This window comes from Phalacrocorax carbo, chromosome 6, assembly GCF_963921805.1.
Source record: "Phalacrocorax carbo chromosome 6, bPhaCar2.1, whole genome shotgun sequence".
NCBI classification, from domain to species: domain Eukaryota; kingdom Metazoa; phylum Chordata; class Aves; order Suliformes; family Phalacrocoracidae; genus Phalacrocorax; species Phalacrocorax carbo.
In genome coordinates this window covers 1,334,889-1,360,262 of record NC_087518.1, presented here as the reverse complement: position 1 = coordinate 1,360,262, position 25,374 = coordinate 1,334,889, and the positions used below count along the sequence as shown (strand labels likewise).

The window sequence follows — 25,374 nt, the reverse complement described above, 5'->3', positions numbered from 1 at the left end:
ACATGGGGACAAGGGGACAGCAGGACATGGGGACAGCGGGACATGGGGACAAGGGGACAGCAGGACATGGGGACAGCGGGACGTGGGGACAAGGGGACGGCGGGACAGCCCCCAGCCTAGCCAAGAAAGGCGACTTGGCTTACGAGCTGCCAGCTCCCCTCACCCCAGCCAGGCCCGCACCCGCCTTTGGGGCACTTTGGGGCGGGGAGCGTCTAAAAACGCTATTTTGCTTTTTCTTTGCCCTCTCTTTTTTTAAGCCCCGGGCTCTGCGGCGGGGGCTGGGCTGGGCTGGGCTGCCCCGCGCTGGGCGGTGTGGGGCGCTGAGGGGCGGTGTGGGGCGCTGAGGGGCGGTGAGGGGCGGTGAGGGGCGGTGAGGGGCGGTGTGGGGCGGTGAGGGGCGGTGAGGGGCGGTGTGGGGCGGTGAGGGGCGGTGAGGGGCGGTGAGGGGCGGTGTGGGGCGGTGAGGGGCGGTGAGGGATTGAGCACCGCGCCCGCGCACACGTGCGCGCGTTAGCTGGGACGCCCCGCCCCGCCGCACGCCATTGGGCAGGAAAGTTTGTTACCGGCGTCGGATTGGCTGAGGGCGGGCCGGGGCAGCCGCGGCCGCCAATGAAAGGCGCCGGCCGGGCGGCGCGCGCTGACCCTGGCCCCGGCCGAGCGGCGGGAGCGGAGCGGAGCGGCGGGATGGAGCTGAGCCCCGGCGTGCAGAAGGTGGGTCCTGGGGGGGGGTGGTGGGACGGACCGACGGACGGAGGGAGCCCGGCGCCCTGTGTCCGGCCGGGGGAGCCCGGCGGCGGGGCTGCGTGCTGGGGGAACTGCGTTCGGCTGCGTGCGGAGGAGGAGCGGGCGCGCACCTGGACCCGCCGCCACCTGCGGGGCTGCAAAGTTCTTACTTTACCTTCCCCGCGCCGTTATCCGCTCGCCTCCCGCCGTCTCCCGCCCCGCGGCGGCCTGCCCTGCGCCGGGGGAGGCGCGGAGCCCCGCGTCCGAGAGGGGAGGGCTCGCCCGGCACCGGCTGCGCCGCGGCCCTTCGCCCCCGTTTAGTTGTGCCCTGAGGAAGGTTCGCTGGAGCAACACTCACCCCGCGGCTGCCCCTGCCCTGGCTTTGAGCGGGGGGCTGAAGCGGCACGTGCGGAGAGGAGCGGCACAGGGCGCGCGTGCTGCGCGAGCCGCTAAATGCGCGGGGTTAAGAGTGGATTTAAGGAATCTCTGCAATACTTAAATTTTCCCTCTCTCTCCGTAGGGCAGATGTAGCTGTGTGGGTGGCCTTGCGGGCACACGCTGGGTCTGCCCAGCCGCAGCGTCTGGCAGTGTGTTGAGGCTTGCTCTTATTTCTCTATGAGAAACCTACTTCAGCAAAGCTTTTCCTGGAAAAGCAACCGTTTGTTGCCTAAATTAACTTGCGTAAGACTGATCACTGCTCCTCTGAGCCTGTGTCCTTGCGGGGGGGGGGGTTACTTGTCTCCCCTTAGACCCTTTGGGAAGTGTTTGCTCCCTGTGCTCAGGCTGTCAAAGGCTTGATTTCCCCAGGAAATCTGCCACAGTGGCTTTTGTGAGTAAAAGGACCAGGATGACTGAAATGCCCTCTTGGCATGGCATTAAGCTGAATAGAAGGGATTTTAATTGCTAAATAAAAAAAATGTGGAATGGGTTGTCAGGGAGCAGCTGCTCTTATGACCTTCCTGGCTGTACCTTTGTCACTGCATAATTAGGAGATGAGTTAAACACCTAATGTCAGCACTTCTCGGTTTCCACATTGTTGTAATCCCATCCCTTGATGCCAGATGGCCCCGGCTGGGCAGTACGGAGTGCTGTGCCCTGGGACTGGCCCTGTGGGGCTGCCAGGGCACGGTGCACCTCCGTGCCTTCCTGGGGGGCTGCACCCTCTGCCATGAACCCCTGAGAAACGTTTCTTGCCAACACTGCCCTTGAAAACCCCTCCCTGATGTCAGGATGGGAAGGTCAGCCTGTCTCTGTCCCATTAGGTTTGAACTGTGGCGCTGCTGGATCCCAAGGAAAACTGTTTGCTGGGTCTTGTGGAAAGCTGGGTGCTCCTTGCTGGTGCCTGGCAGCAGGGCTTGCTGCCTGGGGTGCAGTCTGGGTGGCCAGGGGTGTGCCCTGCACTGTGCTCCCCTCTGCTGTGCAATGCTCCTGCTCTCTGTGTCCTGCCTGAAATACTGGATTTTTGGGTGGGAGTGCTCCTCCTTCCCTTCCTTCCTCCTTCCAGCTCTGCCCACCTTCTTGGCCCCTGCTGACCCGGGGGCTGCCCACCACAGGGCCCTGGTCTGTGCTTGCCGTCAGGGACTGGCTCCCCCAGCACGGCACTGTGGGGTGACCCTGTCCTGGCAGGCAGCCGGGGGTGGCCGGGGCTCACCGAGGACCTGCCGGGAAGGCCTTCTCTGGTGCAGCATCCCCAGAGGCTCAGAGCAGTATGTCCTCTGCCAGCAGGTCCCTGTTGCTGATAACCCTCGGGCAGGTCACAGGGTCCTGGTTGCAGCAGCTTCTGTGGGGAGGGCACCTTTGGGTGCCAGCTGGGAAGCCCCTGCCAGGCGCTATGGGGAGATCGGTCCTGCAAGAGTGAAAACCCACCCTTTTTCACGGGTGACTGCAGTTTTGTGCTGTTTGGCTTGTGGTCAGTCTCGTTTTGTCAGAGACCAGCTCAATTCCTGCCCTGCCCAGAGCGCTTTGGGGGCCTGAGCAGGGCAAAGCCCCTGCCAGCAGCCCTGTGCTGGGGGTCCCGTGTAGGAGGGGGTGGAGAAGCAGGGCTAGACCTGGGCAGTGGGGAGGGCTGAGCAAGGGTGTGCCATGGAGCAGAAATGCGTCCCAGCAAACCGTCTCTGCACTAGACCCATCTCCCAGGAGTTTCTTGAGCATCATCCACGATGGATGGAGTGGTGCGGCCGCACAGTGGGATGTCAGAGGGCTTAAGGCACTTGAGACTTGCGAAACCCTCGGAGCCTTTCCAAACCACGTGGCTGGATACCTGGCTCCCCTCGGTGGGAGGGTGAAGGACAAGGTGTTGTCCTTAACTGTAATTTCACAAAAATCTGAAGGGAATAGCACAAGATCCCTGCAGCGGAGGGGTGCAGTTCTGCTGTGAGATCTTCCCGTGGCTGCTCGTGGGCTGGCAGCACTGAAGCATAAGACCCCCGTGTGGGGTGAGGGGGGTGTAATGCCCTGTGTCTGCAAAAAGCTTCTGACAAGCTGCCTGTCACCTGGACTGGAACTGGGCATGGTAGTATAAAAAAGGAAAGGTCCCAGCTAGTTTGCACTTCAAAAGGTGTATGAAATTACATAAAAACAACAACAAAAAACCCCATCCAGACCTTGGATCACTGTCTGAATAATATACATCCAAAGACAAATGGGCGTCTTCACAGACGACGGCTGTTTAATTTCCTGAATCAGGAGAAGGGCACTTTTTCTGGGCATGGGGTGGAATACTGTCAATTTTTAATTTGGCTTGGCAGTGCCGCACAACCAGTTTGAGCAAGTCGGGGAAGGCAAGTCTGGAACTCATTAGGGCTTCTTGCAAGGCCCTGCAAATTTGATTTTCAATCACTGTTGGGTTTAATTATTGTTGATGTCTTGCCTAGCGTATTATGGGATTCTTTCTGAGGAAATTAAAACAGCATGAGTGGGACGGCATTCTGTTTGGCAAATGGGTTGTTTAGATTAAATTCTAAATGGAGAGTTAAAACCCGAAACAAAGATAAAGCGTGATGGCTGGCATTTCGTGCATTACTGGAGCTGGTTCAGCTGGACTGTGCAGGCAGCAGGATTTGTGTACTGTTCTCACTAAATTCAGCCCATTTTTGTCAGGAGAAGAAAACAACGTACTAAGCTAAAAGCACCATTCAAAGCCAAGGTAAAGTTTACTTGGTTAATAAAAATTTTGGTTCTTTAACTTTCTTCAGTTCTTTGCTTCAGATGTTTGCAAAAGCCCATGCTAGACTGTAGGACAGGAAAAAAGCATCGCTGCTGCTGTGATAAATCAGCCCTGGTGTATGCAGGGGTCAGGGTGACTCGGAGTCTTGGGGATAGGCAGAAGCCTCCCTTCTCCATCAGCAAAGTATTTGGACACTTGAAGACTCCTCTGCATATATCTGCAAATGTGGATGGGAACGCTATTAAGGATTGGGAACTTGCCCTTTGTAAAGTCTAAAAACTTAGAGCTTTTTAAAAAACTTGAGGAATTCATTGGAGACTTGGCTTTTTCATTCGTTTTCCCATAAACTGCATCCCTTGATCAAGGTGTACAGCATGCTGGGGCTGAACCCCTAGCTGTGTATCCCCTTCGGCACGATGAGTGCTTGGCGATCCCCCGCAGTGCTTGGGCAGAGGGCTGGCCTCATGGGGGAAGATCCGAGCCCCCAAATAATGGGGGTTACACCCAGAGCTAGTTTTCTGCAGGACACATCTGTGAGATCTCTGTTCTGTCCAAAACCACTTACAAGCAATTTGAGCATGCAGGGGTATGGATGGCAAGCGCTGTAACTGCAGCGTGTGTGCCTGCAAAGCCCCCGCCTCAGTCGGGTAGCGTGCTAGGGCTTGCTGGAGTAAACGCTGTCAGGAGCTGTACAAGCAATTCCGTCTCTGCTGTTGAAAGTTGAGCCTCGATTTTTAATTATTAGACCACAGAAAGACCTGCAGACTTCTTTCATGGTTGCAATTGCTGGTTATAGTCTCGACTAGCAGTTCAGAGTTTCATTCTGAAAAGCTGGTTCCTCCTCTAAAGGCTCCCCTCGACGGATGAGGGGTTTGGTCTGTGTTGGTGCCAGGTGAGACACGGCTGATGGCCCAGGAGATGGCTCTCGTCCCATGTGCCCCTGTTTGGAAGGTGATGTGTACTTGAGGGACTGAAACCTCTGCTCCAAGAACAGCATCACTGTGTTGGAGCCCAAGGGAGGAAGCGCTGCTGCAGCTGTCACAGGGAAACAGATGTTGATCTTAATGCAGAAACCTGCTTATCTCTGAGCAGGTATTTATAGATTTGAAATCATAAAGCAGCACAAGGGTTAAAGGCTTATTTTGGGACTTGGGCTCAGAGCTGAATCAAGTCCCATAAAATACAATTCACAAGTTACAAAATCCCTCTTGTCCTGCAGGGAGGCTGTGTCTGGAGTATTTGTTTAGGCTGAGGGTTTTTTCCTCTTTTTGAAAAGGAAATATTGTATTTCAGCCATTCAGGAAAAGAGGTATTCAGATGACCTAGCTTGACGCTACTGCTCCATTTAAAGATGGGGCTCAGAGAAAGGGAAAGATTTCAGGGCAGCATTTTCAATTTTTGGAGGAGTGAGTTTCCTTATGGTGATTACCAGCCTGATTCCTCATACTTTTACTATCTCACCTACTCCAAACCCTTTGACTCCATCCCTTCAGTTCCTGAAGGTCTCTGAACTGCTCCAAAGCTGTTATCCCCCTTTGCAGTGGGGGGCTCTTTCCTCTTGCTGGGTGTGCTGGTTTTGCACTCCCCTGCACGTTGGTGTGCTTTCATGAGTCAAATGCAAAGTGCGTTAAAAGCAGTTGCTGTTCATCTAACTTGCATCAGCTTTGACGTGATTACTGACAGATAAGGCACAGCTCTTCCCAACCGATCACGGGCGAGGGAAAGGAAAGCCCGTTCTTCCTCGTCCCGAGAGAGTGGGGCTCCCAGTGAACGGAACAGGCACTGGTGAACAGGAGTGCATGCTGGCTGGCTCGCTTGAAAGTCAAACGGTGTGAATAAAAATACTAGGGAAATGGAGGGGGATGGCTGAGTAGTAGGAAATAAGGAAAATAAAAAAGGTGTTTTTGCTAACATTTAATTGTGGATGCTGTTAGCTGTATCTTGCAGACATGCAGAAACACAGGCTTTTAGGAAAGGAACTTTTGCCTGTTGAAGCCTTGGTTAAGAGGAGCACTGAAGCAGCTGCGCGGCTGTTGTATACAAACTACTGTGCAAATATCAGTAATTCCTAGCACAGTTGTATGTGTCTGGAAGGTTTAAGTGCTGGGGCCCCACTGCTTTACCTACTCAGACAACGGGCTAAATTCTGTCAGGATTAGATTTTACATAGTCTTCAGCAAATTATTCCAGATGGTGTTTCATTAGTAAGGAACGTAGAATCATAGGAAGAAAAATCTATTGTTGTCTTATCAGAGGAACATAGGAAAGCAAATTTACCCAAAAGCATTGTGGGGGGTTCCAGTGCCCTACCAGTATTTGAGGTGTCACAGCCCTTCAGGCTCTGCCTTAGGGCTCAGGGCATCACCAGCTACAAAACTCATTCATTTGCTCTTTCTGAAGACCTGGAAATATGTCACTCAAAAGCACCTCACCTTATGTTCTCTCTGTATTAGAGGGTACCTTGTGTCAAGATTATGAAGCTCCAGTGGAAAAAAAAAAATCCCCTGTGTCCTATCACACGTGCTGCCAAGTCTGCTTGGACTACCAAAGAGCATCCACGAGTGCCAGCTACAACAGGCAGCCTGCAGGAGGACAGCCAGCTGGCTCCCGGCAGCCAAATGTCTTAATCCTGAGCAGCAGGATATAGTAACTGAGCAGTATTTCTCCTAGTTTAAAGTACCTGTTGTGGATCTGGGCATTTAGGGTGGGAGCACAGACCTATGGCCCCAGTGGCTGTTGTGACAACTCAGTAGCTGTCAGAAGGCTGCTAATCTACTACACCTTGCCTCTTAAACATTTCATGCCTAAGCCATGTTTTTTGCATTCTTGCACAGCTGGATGGGCCTCTTGAGGTTCTGGAGGGGTTTGTGACAGTGGCCAGATCCTATGGAAAACTCGGAGCTGATACGGTGAAGGTACAGCGCAGGAAGGACAGGGTGAAGGAGAGGGATGGGTGGCCCAGGTGTGCCTCTGCCCCTAGTCTGCTCCGCTGTGAAATGCCTTTGTGTCCTTGGGCACATCTTCAGCTTTCTTGTGTCTTCATCTCCTCACCTGTCAAACACAAATAGTAGAGCTGAGAAGATACTTAGGAGGGCTAAAGCAGAGGTGGTGTACCACCACCGAAATCTGTCGGAAGCAGCTCCTGGAGTGCAGCATGTCAGTGTACTGAGGGACCCCGTTCCCTGTGGCAGCTCAGCACCTTCTCCCAGTGCTGGAGGTGGAAGGACAAAGCTGGCTCAGTGAAGGTGATCGGTGACTACAATGAGATACTTACCTGAGCACTCTGGAACTCAGCACAGCTGCTGTTTAATTAAATTTGGGTGGGTTCTTCCCATTCTATACACCTACTCACAGCTTGGTTTGGTTTTGGTGCTTCAGACACTGGGTCTTAATTAAGTCTTGCTTGTGGAAAATCGATTCATCTTATTTTTTCAAAGTTTGCCCTTCTCTTATCATTAATTCACGCATTGTTAGTGGAGAAAGGAATGCTGCCAACTATGTGCTCTTGGAAGAGCGAGATATTTGCAGAGGCTCTGGTTCTGTTGCATCTCTGTTATCCTGGAGGGTGAGATCTGGCAGCTCCATTGAAATAGTTTTCTCAGATATCGATGCCTTTCCCTGGTCTTTATTGTTTTTAAAAAAAAGGCAACAAAATTCTTACTCTGTAAAGTGTATTCCAGATGATACCAACTCATTCACAGGTGACCTAAATCCTACAGAGGGAATTTGAGATGGAAGGCAGTCTTTAAGTGATTTTTTTTTTTTCCCCCTGTGAGTGGGGTAATTTGGATAACTGTGCTTGCTCAGAATCTGGCAGGGAAATAAATTGCTTTCAGGTCAGGATTACAATAGATGTTTCTGTCTATGGAAATGAGAAGAAAACAAATTAAAACAATCCTTTGCTGTTCTCAGTCAAAATTATAGTAGCAAGTATGTGTATTGATTAATGCATGTCAAATGTAGTTGTTTGCCCTTGCACAAATCGGTTCCACTTGCAGACACTGCCAAGGAGGCCCTTTTAAAACCCAGGAAAGTTCGTCTGGCACAGCCCCAAGTTCCCCACTCTGGAGGTAAGCCCTTGTGCCTGGCCTTCAGCTGGTCCAAGCTGTTTTGGACAGCTTTCCTTTGTGCTGGTTACTAGGAGCTGACTCCCGAGCACACCTGAAACTGGACCTCACTGGATGTTAGCGGTAATCAAGGAGGATGTTTGACCATTAGCAGGAGGGACAGGATTAGTGTAATACCCAATATGTAAAGCTGTTGGACAAGGTCAGTGTGTTTTGGGAGTGGTAGTTCTGCTGCTGTGGCTTTCCTGCTCTGGTGTCCTTAGTGCTGATGCTGACAAAGTGGAAGGAAAAATCCACATCCCGCTAGAACTCGCATTTTTTTCTGCTTTAACTGGCCCAAATGCTTTAGCTGTGACTTCCCCCTCCTTGTTGCATGCAAGCTCCCAGGCTGTGTATATCTGGGGTGAGCGATGCTGCCAGGGGCTGGGAGCAGAGCTGACATGTGTCAGACCCAAGTTGTCGGACCGATGTCATACCTTGGCTCTGCTTGATGAGCAGAAGCAGCAAACATCTTCCGTAATGAACAGTGGAGCAGTGAAACCAGACAGGGCTCTTGCATGTGGGACTTGTGGAGTATCTGCTCCAGATGAGAAGATGAGCCAAATCAAACCCTGAGGTGGCTCAGGCTGTCCTCCAGCTCAACATGGGTATTTCACGCCACCCAGGGCTTGTGTGTTGGGTTCCTTCAGTATCTCAGTGCGCATTTAAGATGAGTTAAGTGGGGCGGCATCGCTGGCTGTTGTGCCCTCCCGAGAAGCCTGGGGTGGCACTGGCTCTGCCACTGGTACCCACAGCAAGCTGAGGTCAGGTCATCGGCACCTCTGGGCTCTGCCAGCACTTGGTGTCAGATGAGTGGCTGTTCCTCTTGCCCCGGGCCGTGCTCAGCACTGGAACCTGAGGAACAACTCCACAAAAGAGCTTTCTGGAACTTCTCAGCTCTCCAATGATGTCTTCTGGGGGTAATTTTCCCCAAAAAGTTTGAGGCAGGTTTAATGAGAAGCAGGTGATTCCCCTTCCTCAAGCCAGATATGAAGAGGTTTTCCAAGATGGGAAAACTACCAGGGAAAATGCTGAGTGAGACAGATTGCCCATCCAAACTGTTGAATTAAGGTGCTTGAGGCCAAGCTCTTGAAAAGAGGTTTCTGCCACCCAGAAGAGGGTTGATTGGGGTTCTTCTCCATGGTAGAAGGACCTTAACTCTGTATCTTTGGGTTAAAAGTAATTACTACTTCAAATATACAAACATAGCTGTGTTTTTCAGACACATACAGCTTTTCCTACTGGGACATTTAGGCCAAGTTTTTAGTGCTTGGTGTTTACCTGAAATTCTAGACCATCCTTTTAGGCTACACCAAAAACATTGTTGTATTTTTTGACATGCACTTCCATTGCACCTGGTGAAGGCAGAGCTTTAGTGGATAGCTCAGCCTTCAGCATCACTGTGCTGAAATGCAGGTAGTGATACCCTCAGGAGTGCTAGCAATAACTGCCCTTGCCCTTAACTGTATATACAAAATTGAGTCAAATGGTGAAAATCAAAGGGCCTCGTTGAAGCAGTCACCTCTGAGTTCAGATTTGTTAGACTGATGTGAATGTTCTGCCAGCATAGGAACCACTGAAGTGAAAAACAATCTTGGCAGTTTGACTGAGTAACTGAGAATCTTATTTCTTCTAGTGCATCTGCTTTTCAGCTTGAATTAGGAAATTAAAATAGGTGTGAGACTACCTGACATGGGTTTCTTGTTAGTTCAGAGGGCATATTACCTGGGCACTACCTTTACTATATATAGCTATTTAAATAATGTTCCCTGAAACATTTTTTAAGGGAATACCTTAAGGATTCCCAGTAGTGTACAGAACAGTATGGGCTCAGAAATGGAGTAGTTCTAGTTACTCAAAAGTTGAGGGGAGCAGCAGAGGATCTGTTTCACTGCACAGCTGTGTCCTGCCTTGCCTTAAATTTAAGGCAATCTCATAACACTAACACCCCAGGCTTGGTCTCTGTGGTGGCTCTGTCCCTGCAGCTGGTGCCCTATGGATTTGCAGAGGTCACTGACCCAAGCGCTTGGCCTTGCTGCCCAAGTGAAGTGCTCTGAAGGAAGCTCTGGATGCAGCCAGGGCAGTGCCCCACTTGAGCCCAGGGTCTCCATGGGGCTGGGGGCTGCTTGGGTTGACCAGCCCCAGGTCATCTGGCAGCGGGTGGGCTTGCCAGCTCTCTGTGCCAGGGAGGCTCATGCCACCGTGTCCCTGGGCATGCCAGAAGAAGCTTTTTCTGACCAGTAGCTTATGTTTTCCATGCTGCTGGTGCTTCTGAAAGGAAAGAGTTCTGAAGTCCCTAGCTTTGTTCAAAGAGGATGCTAGGCAGCCCACCCTTCCTGGAGGGGAGGCTACTGCACGTATGCTGAGAAGCGACAGTCGGGTGCGACACGGTTGTGTAAAATAAAACAATAATGGTAAATCTGTCCTTCTGGATCCACAATAGGAAGGGAAATGCAACCAAACAGGCTTTTTGTACGTACTGAGTCTGGCTTTATTCCTGCTTTTAACTAAAACACAGCCTCTTGGATGTGTTAATATTTTGCTGTCGGGCTTGGCTGATTTTTCTCCCGCAGCCCATGTAAATACTTCTTAGCTTTAACTTATAGTGGTGTACTTTTCCAGAGCTTGCAGCATTCCCTGCACTGTGATATAGATACCTCTTCTGTTAGTTGTAAACACTTACACCCTCCAGTTATTTGAAATCCTTAGGGAAGCTTGAGTTAGCTCCCTATTATTATGCAAGTGTAGCTCTATTATAGTCAAATAATGACAACAAATTAATTGCTAACCATCCCTATCCCTAAACTCCTCAACAATTGTGCTGAGCAAACCGGTCCCACCCATGTGAATATCATATGACTTTTCCCTTTTTCTTTGTTCAAGGGCCTTTCTCAATGTTAGAGCTGTTAATCTCCAAAATTTGTTGCAGCTGGAGGAACCCCACCCAAAGTGCTCCTGTGGTCCCTCAGCTTCTCTTAAGCTCTCTTCTGCCCAGGCTGGGATTTATCAGGGTATGGTATCAAGTGCCAAGATTGCATGAGGGTCTTCCAGAGGCTGCACAGAGGGGCTTATATTGAACTTGCTGTGGGCGCTGGGGAGCGGTCTGACTGTGAGGAGAGGTGAAATGAGGACCTCGGCTCCAAAGGGCTGTTGTGAACTTGTAGTAACTTTTTGGAAACCAGCTTTTCCTCTTCCCTTCCTAAAAAGGAGGAGAAAACATACTTGAGGTAGTTACGTGTCTCAATTGCCGTTTTTAGCCTCCAAATAAGGTGTTGTGCAATAAGAGTTTTCAGGATCCAGAAACCTCTTTGCAGAAGGAGGGCCCTGCTTCACCAGACCCTTCTGGAGCAGTGGCTGTGGGAGCTGGTCCCGAGAGCCTCGCAGGGGCTGGAGAGCAGCAGGTGAGTCATGCAGCAGTGCTGGGGAGGAATAACGCTCCCCTGGGGTTACCCTTCGGCCCCCTCGTGAAACTGCTGATAGTACCTGTGCTCTCCGCTGGCATCTAGCACAGCGAGTCAAAGCAAACGAGGCAAGTCCTGCCTTGCATCCCGTTGCTGTGCGACACTAACTCTTGCAGGAGGGCGTATATTCTTAGAAGCTTTACAGGTCTTCAGCAGTCTTTGATTAATAACCACATTGGCCAAACTTGCCAAAACTTGGAACCTTATTTCAGGCCTGAGTTCCTCTGAGGATGCAACTCCAGATTAATCTGCCAGGTGGGCTTGTGACCCTACTACAGGTCCACCCCCCAGCAGCGCTGCTGCTGACCAAAGAGGAGATCTCTTCTGGCTGAAGCTGACCTGCATTTTCTTGTGGTACGTGGTGTATGTGCTGCTAGTGGTGAGACTGTCCTGCTAGGAGACACCTTGGCCTTTCAGGGTGTTTGTTTCCCATCTGCAGGACTGTTACAGATGTGATTAGACCAAGGTCCCTGTGGATATGCAGGAAAAAAGGACTAAAGGTCTTCCAAGGGAGTATGGTCTAAGCATCCCTGCTCAGATAAGGATCTCCTTACTTAGCTACCATCCTTTTGTTACAGTGACCAATTTAGCAGCTGGAGCTGGCTCCACTTTCCTGTTTCCACCTTGTTTGTCACTTAACCAAGTCCCTTATCTGTGCTGTGGTCCTGTGACCTGTAGCATGCTTCTTCTGGAGGTCAAAACTAATTTATCAAGTCTGCCTTGACTTTGTGCCTTGTGTATAGGCAAAGGCAGATGGTGAAGGAAGCAGCCTGGTCTGAGCAGTCTAGTAGCAAAAGAAAAGGACGAAAAGCGTCACTGAAAAACAAGTGCCAGACTCACAACCACATTTCCCTTGTGCGGTAGCAAATTCTTCAGCAAAGGCAGGTGCCTCTGGCCGGGGGGGACCAGGCTGCAGGCAGTGAAGCAGCCCTTCAGGCACGTGCTTGGCTGCATTAGGGATTGCTCTGCTGTTGCTGTGCTTGATTCCTTTCATGTATCAAACTCATTAAGGTTCCTAAAGGAAAGCAGATAGTTGCTATGGGTTCTTGTGTCACTCAGTGGGTTAATGTGTGTTACAGATGTTCAGTGGGACTTCCTGATTCTGCAAGGACCCGAGATAAGCCAGCCTCTCTGCAAAAGCAGCTCTTAGCAGAGGGTGTTAGGATCCTAGCTTTCCCTGACTGGCCTTTTTGTAAGCTCTGAAATTTTTATATCAACATTAAATGTCTTCTACTCAGTATTCCATAGAACAGTTGGGTCTCATGGAATGAGTGTCCCAGGAGCAGGGTGTGGAGCCACCCCGCACTTCTGTGGCTGTGCCAAGCAGAGATGCTAAACACATCCCAAGGCACTTTTTTCCTTACAGTGCAATACATCAGCCTCCTCATCACTGTCTGCAGGAGGATCCCAGTGGCCAACCTGCTACTGATGCTTTTGGCAGAGAGCTGGTTGTTGCTACATCTTGAGTCTGGATGTGCGGAGACCACAAAACCATGACAGCTAATGGGATTCTATGTCCATATATATCCAATTAAACATAAGATGGAAAGTACTTGTGTAGCCACAACTCTAAAAGGGAAGAGACATTTTTGAGGGCCTGTGCTTATGATAGCTGGTGTGACTGAGCACTGGCAGGTCTGAGTTCAGCCCACTTGTGCTCTAGAAGCTTGGCCCATTTGCCTGTAGCATTAGTCGGCATGGCATGGTTGTTCCTAGAGGAGCATTCACTGGGAAACACTTCAAGTTTAGTGTGAAGTCTCCTCTTTGGACATACTAAATCTGTGGTGCTGAACTGGTTGTGAGGAGTGTGGAAAGAAGGTTCCACTTCTTGGAAGGATTTGTAAGTTGTGTGGATGTGAAAGCAGCATTTGCTCCATGTGCCATCGAGGACAGTCCCCTCGCAGCAAGCTCAATTGTCAAACTAGCTTCAGTAGACCCTTTGGCAAAGGGTCATTGGCCAGAGGGTGATGATGTACCAGAAGAACCTTCTGAATCTCAGCTGAGCTGTGAATGGAGCAGGCTGCTGGAGTGGGACTCTGACTGCTCATAACTTCTAATCAGGGGTCCATCTCACCAGACCTGCCTTGGAGGTTCAGTGTTCCTCTCCAAAGGAGTCCTTAAACTCTAAACCAAGGTGGAGCCATGTTTGTTTTACCTTGTCATTTGTCATTATAGGCTTTCTATTTTCCAACCATTGAGCAAACTTACCAGTGTCTAGAATGGCCCTGCCTCTGGCCAGTAAAGTAGTGAACCATGGTATTACTGGCGTATTCCTGAGATTGTTCAGAGATGTTTTTGTGGGTAGAATGGCCTCAATTTCCTATCATTTCACTACCTAAGAATTTCCTTTGCACTGACTTGCTTTCTCTCTTTTAATAGCAAGAATGCTATAAGACAAAAAAGCCAAAACAGAAATCTTAAAATGCGTTGTATATCTAGTCATGGTGAGCAGAATTTGCTTTTCTTCCAAGCAGTTTGTTGACAAAGGCTTTTTTTAAAAGCATTACGAGTGTCTTCAAACTCTTTATCTTAAACTTCAGTATCTCCTCATTTAACACTGCTGTTCCCAAATGGCCTTGGGTATAGGTGGAGTCTAAGATGGTTGGGGAGCATTTGTTTCACATTATCTTACTGGGTTTGGGTGTTGGGGTTTTTTTTGCAGTGTCTTATGTGTCTCTTTTTTTTTTAAACAAATCTCCTTTTATGCATATTTGAGGAGACAGAGTGGAGCTGCGAGGAGAAGCTCCATATCTGGGCAGGAAGTCCTGCTGACCAGGCAGCCCGAAAAACAGGCAGCAGCGCCTGTTATGCTTGGCCCCTGCACAGAGATGGAAATGAGTGGCTCAAACCTCCCTCCACTTGTGAGGGAGCGAGGAATAACGTTGCCCTCTGAATAGAGGGATGTGGCTGTGCTTCCATTCATCACGAGGAGGTGCTGCCCAAGGGGTCTGAGCTCGCAGGGGAAGGCGATGCAGCAGTCGGTGGGTGAATGCCCCATCCCCAGGTGGAGGGCGCTCAGGTCCGTTCACCCAGGCTGCTCCTGCTGCCCTGGTGAGGTCTGCTGGTGCTGCAGGGATGTCCCTGAGGCTTCCCGGGGCCACCTGCGCTGCCCTGCAGGTGGTGGGGATGAGCTGGCAACCCAGCACCTTCCCCTCCTGAGGATCTACACCTCCAAGGGCCGGGAAACCTGAGCCATCTTGGGAGTCATGTGTTGCTGTGAGGAGCCTCTCAATTTTTGCATTGTTTCCCCCATATGTTTTCCTATAGCTTCAGACTCACAGCTGGCTTGCATGGCGAGGAGCTGTGAGTCATGCCACTGACACCTGCAAAATAGTCTCCAAGGAGATCTGGAGCTCCTGGTTGCAAAGGCATGTGGTCTGGTCCTGCACAGATGGGAGGGCCCATGACTAGGTGTTCTGCGCATGGCTGAAGCTGTATGTGGCCACAGATCTGGGCTAGGACTTGTTTCCTTTTGTCTTAAGGAAATGGATGATCAGCTTTTGTATAACCCAAAAGCAAGGATCGCCCGCTGATGCCAGTGGGTTTGTCCAAGTGAAACAGTAATGGCAGTTTAAGAGCTGGGACTTCGCTGTATGAAATGTGATCTGTTTTACTGTATTTGTTTGGGCCAAGTAAACATGTACCTGTGGTGAGACAACAGTAGAAGTTCAAAAGCAATTCCTGGGGTGCTGGCAGAGGTGCAGCGCTGGGTCTGCAGGTGGAAAGGTGTAGCCTGCCTTGCCTGTGCCCCAGGGTGCCCCTTGGGTCAGAAGCACTTGGGGGGCTTGTCCATCCACCCGCCTGTGAGCTGACTGTTCTGCCCACGGTGGCGTGGGGCACCACCCGTTTGGTCCCAGCACTGACAGCTGTTGGGCTTCAGGATGCCCTGCCCTCGGCAATGGACAGTCACGGCCAAGCTGTTGTGTGCAGCGTTTGGAGTCGGGTGGGCATCTAAACCAGATCCAGCACCGGGACACATCCTCCAGCTAACTGGGGTGATGGGCAGTGGCAGCCCACGCTGGAGAGCGGCTACGGGGGTGCTCTGCAGAGCACTGATGCAGCGGGCCACTCCCACGGGGTTCAGGAGGAGTAAAGAGCAGGTAACCCCAATTAAACTTGGACCTGGGACATTAAGTGAAAGTCATATTTGGACTAGTAGAACAAATTACCAGGTTGAATAAATTACCAAGGAAGGGTCCTGTTAATGCTGAAGTAATAACGTGCAACGCTGGGTTTATGTATCGGTGTGGAGGTCGCAGGCTGGTGGCCACCTGCAAATGACAGAGTTCCTGCTCTGACACTTGGGCTCTGAAGCATCAGGTTGTCTCGTGGGGTTCACATACAGGTTCTTGCTACTGACAATTCTTTTTCCCCTTTGTTTGTAATTAAACTTCTCCAATTAATTTATTTAATCCAGAGGTTTGTAGTTAAATAAACAACCACTCATAGTCCCTTGCCTATGCTCAGCTTCTGTCTGACTCATTAAGATCAGAGTCAATAAAAAACTGGCAAGATTGTAAGTGATCTATGCTGGAAACTTAAAGGTCTTTATCTGTTCTGGAGAGCTGGCACAGAGCTGAAGAATCGAAAGTGTCCTATTTTTCTGGATGTTGGGGGGGGTGTGTGCATGTTAAAACCATGTTTTAAGATGTATTATGAATTCCCGGGGTGGGAGAGTGTTTTCACTGGCTTCAGAGTATCTGGAAAGACTGCAGGTGAAAAATGAGGTGAAAACTAGAGGTGAAAGCTGAGGCAGAAATGAAATAGCAGTCCCCTGGGCAAAGCGAGCTGAAATGGGCCATTTCGTACCCTTTGGGCTGTGTCTCAAGGATCAGCAGCCTTATATGGGCACTTAATAGTTCCACACAAAGAAGCATGTAAAGGCTCATAGTCTACCTTAAAATTGGCAAACCAGTGCTTCTAGAACCATCCATTCATAAAAGCTTTGTCCTTATTAGCAGCGCTAGCTTTTCCAAGTAAATTAAATGTTTTGCCTAACCGAGTGCCATCAAATAACCCTTTCCTCTTGAAAGCTGCAGAATACGTGTTTGAACGTTGGCGGGGACCCCCGGGCGCCCCAGGCCTGTGCGGGAGCTTTGAGGAGCCTCGAGCTGGTGCTGGAAGGGTGGATCTGGGAGGGAGCAGGAGGGAGGAGCGGCTGCCAGCCTAACTGCCAGCTTTGCATCGCAGCGGAGCTGCGGAGCCGAGTGCTGCTGGGCACAGCTTAGGGCTGGTCACCAGCTAAGCCGCAGCCTGTGGTGCCTGGCCACCTCTGCAGAGTCCCCGCAGAGCCCCCTCAAAGGGGGATTTGTGGGGTTTGATCCACCCACAGCCCTGCAGGGTGAAGGAGCTGAGCACATTCTCCCCAACCCACTCTTTAAAAACAACTCTATGTTCTTTTGCTGCTATTGATCCCTCCATTTGAAAATAGGTGTTGGCAAGGATGGCCCCTGCCCATCCCTGTGTGGAGCTGGGGAGCACCGTGTAGCAGCTGGGGGGGCTGCGGGGTGGGGAGAGGAGCTGGGCGAGGAAAACAAGCTGGGGCAGGAAGAGGTGTAACAATATTGACTTAAATAGTGTATAGTCTTGTAATGAAAGACTGTCATAACACAGAAACACATGGACTAGATTAAGATCGCATAGGCAGGCAACACCCTTCTCCAGCCTTAGAAACCTCTGCGGCCTCAACTGTTCTTCTGACAGGCTCTAAATGTGTATGCACAAATGAATAGTCAGTGCCTAGAACTAGTTTGTATTTCAAGATGGATTAAAGATATTCTACAAAAACTCGATAAATGGGAGCAAGTGCCAAAAAGGCCATGGTGGTATGAGACCTGTATGTGTTAAGCCTTAGCAGAAAATGCTGGCTGTGAGGTCCAAAGTGGTCAGAAACTTGCAAGAGGCTACACTTTATAATGCTTCTTGAGGACTGAAAGTATTGGGTTTTTGCAGAGGTGGGTGACCAGCCTGTAGTTTATTCTCTGACTGCACAGGGTCAGCTCTGAGATGGGGCAAAGCTCCCATGATGCTGCCATTGCTTCTGCCAGGTGTGTGTGTCCCGGGGGTGGGACTGTCCTTGCTTTCCTTAAGTCCACTTTTACAGGGGACAAATGCCTTTCAGACAGGAGGCTGCAAGCTTCTGTAAAAACAATGAGGCTGAGAGAAACTGTGACCCGTGATGTCACATCTCCCTGACGCTTCCTGCAGAACATTGTTTTTGTGTCCCACCATACCTTCCTGCATTCTTCACACTCAGAAAGCCAGGCTTGATACATCCATAGTGCAGACACTAAAATAGGTTTGTTTTCAATGTTATTAGCTCCTTTTGTTGTGTTTTTGCACTTTTCTCTCTCCCATTGGGATGTTATTAGGACTGTCTGCAGCAGTGAGCACCCATGTATATAAGTGACTTTATTCTGTTTCCAGTGAGCAGCAGAAAGCACAGCACAACCACAGCCCTTTCCCTGCCCCTGACCTTCCTCCCTGGAGCCTTTTCCTGCTGTATTTCCTGTTTGCTGTGGAAACTACCCATAAAACCCAGCACCAGAGGTGTGGAAACATGCCACCTTCCCAAAATACCCTAGAGCCCCCATAGAACGACCAGGGAGGTCCGAGCTGCAGTAAAGCAAGTTTAGATTAAGCTCATGGCAATGCACCATGTCACACTGCATGAAACTTCTGACTCGCACAGATTCATATGAAATAATAAACTGAATCAAAATAAACTTTCAATGAGACCGAAGGCCTCTGTGAGGCATGAGATTATGGTGGCTGCCCAGTGTGAGCATGTTCACTGTGATGTGCCATCTCCCCCACACCACTGCAACATGCCATCGTGCTCACTTTAAGGTAAAAACCTTCATCCCAAGCATTCCTGCATAAACTTACGGTAGGCTTGTGTGGAGAGTGATCAAATGGCATTTGAGAGGTTTGAGGCTTCATGGGACATAAGGCATGGCTGCAGAGATCAATGTCTGAAGGATAAAACTCAGTATTAGTGCTCTAGTCTCGGGTGATCTTTGAGGAAAAAGCCTTTCCAACTCTGGTGTCCTGTTCTTTTCCAGATGTCGGTGAGCCAGCCGCAGTCGGGAAGAGGTGTGCCTTGTTTACGCTGCAGAGGGACGTGTGCGGGCTTCGAGCCACATTCCTGGAGGTAACGTCTTGGCCTTGATGGGCCCTGCCCCAACACTGCCCCTTTGGTCCTGTTGACATTCGGACTTCGGTGGCTTGGAGTGCAATGACAAACTGCTTGAGTGGTGCTGCGAGGTGCAGAGCGGACACGCTGTCTGCATAGGGTAGTGCTGAGTTAAGAGGCTCGTGCTCCCTGCTTTCCATCCCCCTTCCCTCACTGGTCCTGTTCTTTTATTTTTTTGATTTAAAATCTCATCTACAAGTGCTTAAACAAAGCTGAGGCTCTCATGCAGTGGTGAGGGGGGGTGTTCCTGCTTTTGCTAGCATTATCTGCTCCCTGGGAGTTGAGACTATCTCTCTAGGTTGAGTGCAGGTCTTGGCAGCAAGCTGTGGCTTGGGAAGAGGAGAAAGCTGGGGTGAGAGATGGCCCAGCCTGCAGGAGGGTCTCGCCTGCCATGGGGCTGTCCCTGGCACAGCCCTCCATGGTTGGTGCTGTTTAGTGGGATGTTGGGACAGGGTCACAGTGCCAAAGCTGCTGCACGCTGGGCTCGGCACGAGCCACCTGATGCCCAGCCCAGCATGTGTGCTGGAGAACGTATCCTCTGCCTGCTGCCTTCCCAGCCTGCCAGATTGTGTGGAAACGAGTTAGTGAAAACAAACATGTCCTTGCTTGCTTTGGAGGCAGGGGAGCGCTGACCAAAGGGATGATCCCGCATCGCCGGAAGGAGTTGTGCCGAGTGCCTGGCTGCCACCCTCGTCCTTGAGGGCGAGCGTGGGCACAGAGCTGGTGGGGTGAAACAAAGCCCCGTTGGCAAGGGCTCAGTGCTGCGTCCGGCTCAGCAACACTGTGGTGGCTGTCCTGAGCACCCTGATGGCTGAAATGCATGATGTTTGATGCTTTCTTTGCATTTTTTCCTCTTAAAAACACTGATTTAGGTAAGCAGCCACCAACATCAGTAGCTGGTGGGAGCTGACCAGTACTGCTTGTTTAGCGCAGGGCAGGGGCTGCTGCCCTGCCCTGTCCTGTCTGCTTGAAATGGGAGAAACAAAGGGGGCTTTGAAATGGAAGGGAGCTATCCAGATGTCATTAATTAAGAAAGAATTAATGCCCTCTGAGGTTGTCTTGCAAAACACTAGACTTTTCTGTGAGCCTGGAGAGCTCCTGCTCGCTGCGGGCTGCGCGGCTGGGCCCTGCCGTGGTGGCATGCAGGAGCCGTCTGCAGCTGTGCTGTCCGTGCTGCTGAAGTGCTTCAGCAGGCTTCATGGTGGTGGCATGTAACTGTCCTGCAGCCCTCGGTTCCCAGTTTCAGTACCTCAGCTGCATGGAAATCCAAACTTTAAAACACTCATTTGGTTGAATCACTACTACTTTTTTTTTCCTGACTCAATTAGAGGATGGTTTGGGTCCTACTTGTTCCAGGATCCTGCTGAAATACTTGGGGTTGCATCAGAGTTAGTTTGTCTTTCTGCGATTAGCATTTAGTGGACAAGCCGGCCAGTAGATGGTGGCCTTATAGACTTACCTTTATGACTTTATAGCTATTATAGTTGAAATTATAGATACTTATCAATTCTTCTTTTAGCAGTCATTTTTTAATGGTATGTAAAGCTCTGTAAGAGGTAAGGCTACCGCTCAGCTGTTGGAGACTAGTGAGGGTGGGAGACTTGGTGGTGCTTGAGAGGGTTTTCAAGCAGCTCCCTGCAGCAGGTGGGAGGCAGGAGCCCATCAGTGCTGCTGCAGCTGACTTTGCTCAGGGACAGCTCTTAAGGGTTTGTAGCTTTCTGCTCTGTGCCGCTGCCAACAGCTCTGGGATGAATTGTGCTGAATTCCTGCGCATGGCTCCGGCCACAGGAGCCTTTTCTCTTATGCCAGAACTCCTGTCTGTGTTTAACCTTTGAAGGAGGCTGGTGTGCCGTGGCTCAGCCATCACACCATTGTGTGCCTCCCATCGAAAGGATGATCTCGCTTGTCACCCACAGGAAAATCTGCAAGTCATGCAAATGCAGCCAGGAGGATCACAGCCTGAGCTCAGACCTGGAGGATGATCGGAAAATTGGGCGCCTGCTGTCGGACTCCAAGTACGCCACGCTCACTGCCCGGGTGAAAGGAGGTGACGGCGTTCGCATTTACAAAAGGAACCGCATGATCATCACCAACCCCATTGTCTCTCGGAAAGACCCCACCTTCGACACCATCATGTACGAGTGGGCTCCCCCAGGGCTCACCCAGAAGCTGGTAAGACCATCCACGGCACGTTTGGCTGGTAGTTGTGTCGCTTAATGGAGAACAGAACTCGGCTCTGGAATAAAGTTATTGGGAAGAATAGTAAAACATATGGTTTGCCTTGCACAGCAAAAATGTACGTAATGCTTTGTATTTTGGAAAATGGTGTGAATAACCAGAGTAGGTAGGAGAGGGGAACGGATTGCCTTTGGGTTTTATAAGTTTGCTTACATTTCTAGGAGAAGACTTAATGGGTTTTACAACTAGAAGGCTTGCTACTTTGGTAAAGCTCATGTCCAATAAAAACACTGCCGAGGAGAGATCCCACCTCTGCTGTCCCGCCAGTCGTCCAGCACCTGTGCAGCCCACGCAGGCGTTTGCACGCCCCAAAACCCAAGGCTGGGTGTGGGAGTGATTCCTCCAGGCCTTCTTGGGGTGTCTGGGCTGGGATGTGATCCTCTCCTGAAACAGCCCTGGGAGGGCACCAAGGAGGCAGAAAGCTGTGCGAGCTGTGGGACACATGCAAGGACAGTGAGTTAACGCCAGAGCCCCGTCTCCCTGCTTCTAAAGCAACTGAGTGTGGACCAGGCTTCTGGGAGAAGCAGTGGAGACAAGCTATTTGGGGGGTTTATTTGGGCAGGAGGAGTTGCCTTGGGCTTTGGCCTCCCTGTTAGAGAGGGAGGTCCTTCCTTGCTTCTTGAGTCTGATCACTTGCAAATCTGGGTGTGAGCCTGTCCCAAAACCAGCCAGTGCAGGTGGAGGTAGCTAGCTGGGACGCTTCCACTAAGCTGAAGGGGCTTTTCAGCACACATTTCAGGAAATTATGTTTCGGTCTGTCTTAAAAGCAGAGAAATCAATGTGGAAAGAAGTAATGCTGCATCTAAATCCAGTGCTGAATTCCTAAATTATTCTGTTACGGAAATGGGCTTTAATGATAATGGCAAAATAACTGTCATCTTTAATATAGTAATTATTTTCTTTGCTTGCTGAGGTAGTCATTAAAATCCTGGACTTAAAATAGGCCTGGCGTCTCAGGTTTATTAACCAGGAGAGCAGCTAGTGCTCACTTGTGCCTCTATAAATCACAGAACGGCCCTAAACCTCCCCAGAACGCAGCCTTGTTTGCTGTTGAATGCCACATCACCTCAGCCCAGGACAAGTGTCCGTAGGAACACCGAAACAGAGCCAAAAGAGTGTGCTGACAGCGCTTGCTTCGTGGCTTAGCTTCTTTGTAATGCTTTTGGTTTGGACTTTGTCTCGGATTTGCTGAGCAAGCAGAGGAGGGGGAAAGGGGGTTAAACTCTGCTTGTGGTGGGCAGTGAGATGCTGGGTGGGCAGCCGTGTCGCTGTGCCTCGGCGCTCCCCACCTCTGGCTGGGAAACATCCCCCAGCAGCAGCCCAGGGCGACCGAGCGGAGCAGCGGGCTCAGAGCCCCTGTGCCCGGGGACCCCTCCCACCACATGACAGGCAGCAGCAGCCCGTCCCCAGCAGGCTTGCGGAGCCCCCTCCCCAAGGAACAGGAGCAGGAAAGCTCGTGGTGCCGAGGTGTGCTAGCCTGGAGGACAGCAAAGCTGAGCTGTGGGGCTGGGAGCGCCCTGCCTGCGCGGGCACAAACTCTGCCCAGGGCTGCTGCCAGAGGAACCCCTCCCAGATTTAGCACTGGAGCTGGGTTTTTTTCCTTTAAGGTAAACATAGTCTGGTCCAAATAGAAATATTTGTTTGGGTTTTGTAAAAAGAACTCAGGGTAAGAAGGGGAGGTTGGGAGTGTGGTCCCATGCTGAGGGCTGGATCCGAAAACAAGCCCCCAGCCCCTCCTCCCCTCCTGCGCCCAGTTTCCATCCGGGCGAGCAATATTGCTGTGTGGGAACAAATGGAAGTGGTTTTCAGCCTGTGCAAGTGTTAGCCAGCAGTGCACTTCTTGAGGGAAAGCATTTAACTGGCTTTTAACTGTGTTGTGGTACTGAAAACATTACATATTACACTGTCATTAGTGGACAGCTTTTGCTCTTCAAATTAAACAAATAGTTTAAAGCTGCTGAAAATTGCAACCAGATTTTTTTTGAAGAATTGGGGAAACAAATGTGAACTTGCATCTGCAGACCTGAGAGGAAGCCTGATTATTTCTTAAAACTCAGTTGCTATCAGCCCCCTGGAAAGGCTGACTGGGGGTGGCATGCAGTCTATACTGGGAATGCAGCTGGGGCTGCTGGTGCTAACTGGAGGAGACCACTAGGCTTTAATGAGGGGCCGAGACCCCCATGCATCCAACCGCCAGCTGTTCAGCTGTAGCGCTGCGGCTCGCAGCCTCCTCTTCCTTCTTGGTAGGAGCTGGCCCAGCAGGAATGTTTGTTTAACCACTGTTTGCCTTCCACGTTCCCGGGGGGGATCCGGGAGCCAGGGAGAACAATGCTGGCACTCTTCCCACCCGGCCAGATTCATTGAGCACGCTGCCCAGCCCCGGATTTATCCGAAACCTGGGTTTCGCTGCTCTGCAAGCTGGCTGCAGCACCTTGGGGCTGGGCTGGCTCCTTGCTGTGAAGGATGCAGAACTCTGGCTGCTGGGCTGCTTTCTTCTTCTGTGGGCCTGGACCCCGGCCGTACCCCCTTGCGAGTGCGTGTTTGGGGTGGTCCCGTGCAGCGGGGGCACGGGGGGGGCCTGGTGGCTCCTCCACCTGCAGCAGCAAACTCTGTCCCCGCAGTGCTGGCATGTGCTTCGTGGAAGCCTTTGAGCTCGTTATAGTGCCTGAACACACTGGAAGATATCTTGGTTGAAGTAAACAACGTGCAGGAGCTTTGAAGACAACCTTGATAAATCTTGGCTTGAAGATCAACTTGACACACTTCTAGGAGAAATGCTGGCTGTTGGCCATTCTTGGGAGAGCTTGGAAGGGATCTGGGCTGAAAAGCTTTTAGTGCATAACTGACTTGCTCCAGTGATTTCCTTCTGAAGGCAGGCTGGAAACTTGGGATTGTTTTTAATATTGTTGTCCTGAAGTGGATGGTCCAGTAACAGGAGAAAGTTCAGAGTGTGTTTTCATTAAGATGTGTCTGGAGAAGTTAGAAAGTAGATATTCAGGGTCCTTGGAGAAAGTGAAAGGAACAGATCATAAAGTATCTCCAAAATCCAGTAGTTAACAGCAAAAACCTAAAATGCTGTCCTCAAAATCATCTGTGCTAAAGCATTTGACCATAATAATACATGGTAGCAGAAGAAGAAACAACTTTTTATTATCCTTGATGTCAGCTTTTGGTGTCAGGTTGAATTTTTTCCCCTGATCTATTCTCTGGACAGAGTTTGACATTTGCAGTTATAACTTCAAGCATTCCCTTGATCAGGGAGTGAAATCCCACCGTATGCCTGGGCAGATACCGAAACCTGCCACTGAGCAGTCCAGCTGTACTTTTAAGAAAGGCTTGAGGCTTTTGCTTTTCTCTCCCTTTCAGCACAGACATTTTCTATGGGCAATGGAGAGTCTGGTGCTGGAGTGGAACGAGATGCTTCCAATGCACGTGCTGGCACAGCGCTGTTCTCGTAGCTCTCGTATAAGCATCCATTAGTCTTGGCACATTTGTAGTGGATTGAGAATTTCTTCCATTAAGATCCTACCTCGCGCTCTTGCTGCGGCTGAACCACGCCAGTGCAGACCACACAGCACACGCTGTCTTAATGTTCACGGTCGTACAGTGTTGAGGCTTTGGTTGCTGCTCTCTCCGGTTGTCAGATACCACTGGCAGTTGCCGTATTTTGTGGGGCAGTGCCTGTGTGAGGCCCGGGAGGAGCTGTCAGGGAGTTCTTGTCTCTTGCTTCCATAGTTTCTATTAGGATTTCTCACTTCTGTGAAAGCCATCTGTGCAGCAGATCACTTCTGCAGCATCCTGCAGCTCTCTAAGCAGCTATTCCCAAGCAGTGCCTTCCCCTCAGGGCAACATCCCTCTCCCAGGAAACTTCTGGATATCAATCCTGCCATTGCACAGAGGCATCATACTGAGCGTTGATGTCTAATATAATAATGTGCAGCGATGTTAACATGTGCTGCAAGAAATGGGGAAGAAGCCCTGCCTCCATTAAATCATCTATCTCTTGCTGTTGCAAGTCTTCGGGCAGGAATCTTGCCCTGCAATGCTGCGATCTGGCTGAAAGTAGCTGAGGTGGAAGCAGACTTTGACGTTTTCACAGATGTGATGAGTTGTTCAGTGTTGTGCAAATGTTTCTGTATTTAAAAGGCCATACGGAGCCAGACTATACACAGTAAACAGTTAATCATTTCTCTACTTCCTTTTAAAATTCAGTTTTCAAATGCTGACCGAGTAAGAAACAAATCTAATGCAGCTGGATGCTTGTCTTTAAAACAGAATGGCAGCGAGCCAACTGGCTGCCCCTGAGCTCTTCACACTACAATAGGAAAAATGCCTTGAGTGGGAAACTCCCTTCCCCTTAGCACCCGGCCAGAAGTTAACTGTACAGACCCCACTGGCCTGCAAACGCTAAGGCAGCGTGGGACAGACCTCTTGCAAGATCATGGTTTATTCTGCTTTTAAGATAGTGGCTAGCTGAGTAGGAGA

General features: G+C 50.6%; 1 protein-coding gene across 1 annotated transcript in view; it reads left to right on the top strand.

The window, feature by feature from the left end:
• Positions 1-625: 625 nt before the first annotated feature.
• LMCD1 (LIM and cysteine rich domains 1) overlaps positions 626-25,374 on the top strand; it is a 32,629-nt gene continuing 7,880 nt past the window's right edge. Inside the window, exons 1-3 of the mRNA XM_064453415.1 lie at positions 626-711; positions 18,521-18,609; positions 20,568-20,823. Of these exons, the coding sequence (XP_064309485.1) occupies positions 685-711; positions 18,521-18,609; positions 20,568-20,823 (372 nt within the window). The 5' untranslated portion in view covers positions 626-684. The remainder of the gene's footprint in view (positions 712-18,520; positions 18,610-20,567; positions 20,824-25,374) is intronic.